Source organism: Takifugu flavidus, chromosome 20, assembly GCF_003711565.1.
Source record: "Takifugu flavidus isolate HTHZ2018 chromosome 20, ASM371156v2, whole genome shotgun sequence".
Lineage (NCBI taxonomy): Eukaryota > Metazoa > Chordata > Actinopteri > Tetraodontiformes > Tetraodontidae > Takifugu > Takifugu flavidus.
This window is the reverse complement of record NC_079539.1, coordinates 7,231,603-7,237,163: the sequence shown is the minus strand read 5'-3', so window position 1 is coordinate 7,237,163 and position 5,561 is coordinate 7,231,603. Positions and strand designations below refer to the sequence as shown.

The 5,561-nt window shown below is 43.7% G+C and overlaps 1 protein-coding gene across 1 annotated transcript; it reads right to left on the bottom strand.

The window, feature by feature from the left end:
- Positions 1 to 1,104: 1,104 nt before the first annotated feature.
- Positions 1,105 to 5,316, bottom strand: cplx4a (complexin 4a). The gene is made up of 3 exons (XM_057019440.1): positions 5,002 to 5,316; positions 3,883 to 3,970; positions 1,105 to 1,956 (listed from the first exon to the last, which is right to left on the bottom strand). Exons 1-3 carry the CDS (start codon positions 5,163 to 5,165, stop codon positions 1,729 to 1,731), a joined length of 480 nt encoding a protein of 159 aa, XP_056875420.1. The 5' UTR covers positions 5,166 to 5,316; the 3' UTR covers positions 1,105 to 1,728.
- Between the last annotated feature and the right edge of the window lie 245 nt (positions 5,317 to 5,561).

Here is a 5,561-nt window from a genome sequence, read left to right as displayed (position 1 = left end):
GTTTTATACATTCTTATTCTTCTTATTATCTGAATGTGAGATGGATTCTGTGGGGATTAGTTGAGCAATTTGGGAGTCACGCTCATGCGCTGCCTCGAGAAAATTAATGTTGCTCGGTGATAAATATGAGATGGAGTCCAGCAGCAGAGACCTGCCAAAGACATGGCTGGGTCCTCATTCCCAGGGTGCCAAAATAAATGTTGATATGTATTTTTTCCCTTTCAAGTTTGAGAAAAACTAGTGTGGTGCTAGTGTGGTGGCGTTGTTACATAAAAAAACGGTTTTAAAAAAAGGTTTGAGAACAAAATTCTTTGAGGGTTGTGTTGTTGCTGGCACTACGTGAGTCTGTCCCAGCAGTTACCAAGAGAGGCAGGAATAGACCTGGACCTGGTGGACAGGTCAGCGGTCCACCAGAGGGAACAAATAACCAACTTCATGTGCTTCTTTTTGGACTGTGGGAGCCGGCGTTGAACCTGAAACCTTCTGTCATATCTGAGAACGTCGCATGTTTAATATTCTATTATTATACCAGTGTCTTGTGTGTGTGTGTGTGTGTGTGTGTGTGTGTATGTGGGTTTGTGTGTGTGTGTGTGTGTGTGTGTGTGTGTGTGTGTGGGTGTGTGGGTTTGTGTGTGTGTGTGGTGTGTGTGTGTGTGTGGGTGTGTGTGTGTGTGTGTGTGTGTGTGTGTATGTGTGTGTGTGTGTGTGTATGTGGGTGTGTGTGTGGGTGTGTGTATCTGTGCATGAGTGGTGTTTTCAGCACGACAAGCAGGGCTCTGCTGATCCTATTAGCTGCTAATCTCTAGACTTCATAAATCCACAGGCCTTTAAACTTCGGCTCATGTGAAACTCTAAATATTGAGGATATCCCCCCCCCACACACACACACACCTCTACCCCAGTGCTGCCTAATCATCCCTAACAAGTGTTTGGATAAAGCCCAATTAATTTAAGACAGTTTTCCCCCCTCATTTGCTGCATTGGTCTGTGAGCTTCTCTGTATTAACCCTTTAGTGTCCAGAGTTGCAGCAGTATAGATATTTTACCTTGCTAAATTAAGTCATAAATCAACCAAAGTGCGGGGTATTAAAGCACGTGTGCACATTTCATGTATTCAATATACTTCTTTATTTAAACAATACATGTTTTCCAGTTTAAGGTACTCATTATACTTCATATATATTTAACTTTTGTTTATGTACATATTCATATTTTAACTGATAGTAGAACAACGTTGTCTTTGGAAATGTGTGACAATCTCTCTGGAATAACAGCGACAGAAAAAAAGAGAACAATCTAAATATAATCAATATTTCATACACCACATATAAAATTCTAAAACGACCAGCGAACCGAGGAACACTGAAACACTCGCGCAGGACCGGCAGCTTCCATTTCTCTGTAGAATGGATGACAAAAGAAAGAAGAGCTCAGCCTCAATGCAAAACAGAGAACATCCATGTCAGAAGAATCTGAAATTTTAGAGATTAATTGCGGCTTCTGCCCAAAAAAGAAATGATTGGCTGGGGAAAAAAAAAGCATCAACACACTAACAGGAGGAAGAGGCCTTTAGATAAAGTCCCTGTATTTAACAAAAATGATCTATGCAGTAACATCTGACAGGGAAACATGACGGGGTCCATGCAAATGGAAATGTATTATTTTAAAACATTTTATTTTGAGCCAACAGACAAGGTCTCCTCCTCCTCCTCCTCCTCCTCCGGTCATCTACATCACGGAGCACTTCTCCTCTGCTTTGCTCTTTAGCTCCGTGACGGTTGCCGAGGCCTTCTCCTTCAGCTGGTCCATGTCCATGTTCTGTAAGTTCTGAAACTGGCCCATGATGGAGTCCTTGCCCTCCTCCTCCGTGGCGTCCTCGTCCACCATCTTGAGGAGCTCCTCGGGGACGTCCACGTCGTCCCCCGCCATCTCGATCATGTTTTCGTCCTGCTCGCTCTGCAGGTGACAGAAGGGTCAGAAACATCTGAGTGTGCGTTGGTCCTAAATAAAAACAGCTCTGTACCAGTGTCCCGTCTGCATATCGAACAAAGGTAAAAACATTTATTTGTCTGAAAAAATATGAAAAGACTCATATTGAATGTTTTTAATTTAATGTTTATCCTGAGATCTGAACAGATTTTCAGCCTCAAGACGTTAGAACTGGCCACTAGGTGGCGTTTTTTCTAACAGCTAACTATAAAAAGGAGATCTTTGGGTTATCATTGATTAGTAAACAATAAACATGGTTGGTTAATGTAATTAAAATGCTTCAGTGTCTATAATTCTGATAACTGATGAACGTGCATCACCCCGTTGCTACAGTCACCGTTACCATGGAGGCGGTTTGATGGTCATGTTGGGTGCTGCCTGTCGGACTGTGACAGATGCAATGTGATTCATTAAGAACTTTAAAATGCAACAGCCTCTTCGTAACCATAGCAACAAACAAACAGTCACCAGGATTTCGCTTTAATCCATAGCTGCTTTCCAGGACTCTGTTTAGTGTCTGCTCAATGTTTTACTTTTTTGTTTGTTTGTTTGTTTTACAGTTTGATCAGGTATGAAAGACTTTTCAGACCATCATCCGGGATGGTCATGCACACGGGCGATTGCTTTTAAGGTCAATCTGCGGGATTATCGGAGGCTTTCCTCTCAGAATCCCAACAATAGTCTAAAGATATCTTCAATAGAGTTTAATTCCTTTAAGCTAACTTCCTGTTTTGCACACACGCAGCAATGAAAAGAAACAGATTTTTTTTTTTTAAATAACAGGTACACATACCGCTAACCTCCACGTTCAAAGGGAAGACAACAGGATCCCTTTAGGTGCCCCACTGTTGTTAGAAACCCACTTATATTTCATTAAGCGGCCAACACTTCTTTGTCAGGCATCCTTTTCAAGCTATTGTGAATGTAAACATCACTTGCCTGAAATAATTAGATGTATGTGTAGCCATTTAGCATTTGGCCTTCTTGTGTAGATGTTTTGGTTCAATTTAAAAGACAAACGCTGAAATGAATGCATCTATTGTTTCAAAGTGGGCGCTGAGCAGCAGCCAAGGTCAGCGCTCCCTTCGCATCAGATCTTTCCTTTAGAAAACCTCTAAATTCAGCTTTTCATCCACAAGATGTAACCAGAGTCTTTTCTCTCCTTCACAGAGCAACATGTAGCACACCAACATACCTTCTGTGCTCCAGCCATGACAGTTTATTCCCAGTATAAATCCCCGAAAACTGGTTGATTTCCACTAAAAGTAGACGCGTGTGTGCTAAAGCCTGTTCACACCGTCCTGAAATGAGCCTGGGACACCTGCTCAGCAGCCTTTGGCTTCGTGTGACACGCTGTTGGCTGACATCACCAGAACCTGGTCTGACAGTCTTTCCCAGTAATCTACAGGCCGATAATCTAATCTGCCGGTTGACTTGCTGCTGTCAGGGGCAGTTGGTGAGCAGAAGCTGTGATTGCAATAAAAAGAAACCGTTGCTGCAAATGTGGACCGTAGAACATTTTAACATAGTTCTACATCATTTAAACAGGTGGTAAAACTCTAGTTATAGCAACTATAGCTGATAATCTCAGTAATTACCATCGAAGATGCTGAATACTTGTTTTGGTTTGTGTACATCATGAAAGTAGAGTTTGTATTTTTTTGAATGTGCACCTGCTCTTGGTGTCGATAATTGTTTTTTTTTCTCATGTAATTTGATATTTAATGTTTATAGCATCTAATATAAAAACTTTCAGCTGTGCAGGGTGAAATTTTTTCAGTAATTGAAGAGCCAAAGTGGATTACGGTGTATATTGAAATAAGTGCTGTGGTTCATTCAGGTGCTGATAAAAGCAGTGAAAGACATCTGCAGTTGTGTCCACGGTCTCTTTACCTTCGGCAGCCTGTACTTATCTCGCAGGCACACCCGGAGTGTCGCTCGTTCTGCTTTCTTGTGCAAGAAATCTGCATCTCTCTCCATCCTGAAAGAGAAAAAAACGTGTCCTTTACTGCCGGGCAGTGATGCATCCTGGGTAATGTTAGAACGGCTCTCTGCGATTAATGAGTTACAGGTGTTTACTTCCTTCCTGATATTGTGATTTACTGGCTGTCGTCCACACCTGGATGTTGGTTTTTGACGCTGCTGTGTGACAGTTAAATGACATCGTTTGAACAGTAACCAACCAGACCAGCCGCTGCGCACTGATGGAAAGTGGCATTTATTTAGTCAGACGTGTTGCTGCTTGTGTGTTTGTCTTCTCAAGACCAGACTCATATATTTCCCTCAACCAATTACAGATGGGATTATTAGGCCAGACTGATCTGAGCAGATACTCAACAACAAGCTGGAAGTGTCTGCCAACAAACCCAGCAGTTGGTAATAATCTGCACAGATTATATCAGATGTTACTGATGCAGGTGAGTCAGGATTGTTGCTGTAGACCTGAGTAATGTGTCCCCTCACAATCCTGCAGCTCGCGTCTTTTTCAGTTTTTTTGGGCAAAGAGGGTGTGTCTGTGTGTGTGTGTGGTGTGTGTGTGTGGGGGGGGATTAATCTTGTTATGTAATACAGGCAGACAAAGTCTTCCGGATGCACCACAAGCTCAGTCTGATAAAAGCTCCTCCTCATCACATTTCTACGCTTCCAGCTGTGACTTTGACACTTTCAAACTCTAAACACTTTTGAATTGACAGGACCCCCCCCCTCCCACCCCGGCCCCCCAAACATCCAGTTTGGTAGAACCTCTGTCGTGACCTTCAACACGCAGACAAAGCTCGTAGCGACATTAAAACTTGCGGAAACCACAACTGCACGTGTATATTTAAACAACCGCACCAGGTGGAACAGAAACGGGTGGTGATGACAAATAAAAGCGGCCTCGCATGCGAAGGGGGGTGGGGGGTTGGTGGACGCTGTCCAAGGTCACGATTGACAATCTGCAGCCATGATGCCTTCCAGGAGGCCACCGGTGTCAATTAATTTGAGTGTTTTGCAGCCTGTGCTCTTACTTACTTCTCCTCCACCAACTGTTTCTGGTACTCTTCATACTCCTCGCGGGTCATCCCTGCAGCTTTGGCTGGATCGGTGGGGGCGGCCTCCTCCTCTTTGTCGCCTCCACCACCTAAACCCATTCCCGACAGGGGGTTCCCTATCATGCTCTTCAGCAGGAAAGCCATCTCGATGTGGTTGACTCGACCTGGATGAGAATGTTTTCAGCGGTAAACAGATTCTTTGCTGCCTTTGCGCTGCCACCGGTAGCTCTGCGGCTAACCTGCTGCTTCTCTATGGAGCCAAGGACACTCTGACAACAAGCAACAGACACAGACACACCCTCACACACACCCACACACAACATTTTGCTTGGGCCATAATCTGGATTTAATCCTCCCTGCTCCACTACGCTAAGAGGCAGATGGCCTGTTTTCTCTCTCTTTTTAAATCAGAAATATTTTATGGAGGTCCTCCGTCACCATGCTCAACCTTTACACATGGATGGATTTTCCTTTATATTTTGGGTGCAACATACATGTTAAAACTGTCTCCTGTTGGGTGCTCCTGAGTTTGGGGCTAGT

Excerpts from the sequence above, each read along its gene's own strand:
- cplx4a (XM_057019440.1), bottom strand. The coding sequence starts at position 5,165 with ATGGCTTTCCTGCTGAAGAGCATGATAGGGAACCCCCTGTCGGGAATG. Across the intron at positions 3,971-5,001 it reads AAACAGTTGGTGGAGGAGAA|GATGGAGAGAGATGCAGATT; the intron begins GTAAGTAAGAGC and ends TTTCTCTTTCAG. Across the intron at positions 1,957-3,882 it reads ATAAGTACAGGCTGCCGAAG|AGCGAGCAGGACGAAAACAT; the intron begins GTAAAGAGACCG and ends TGTCACCTGCAG.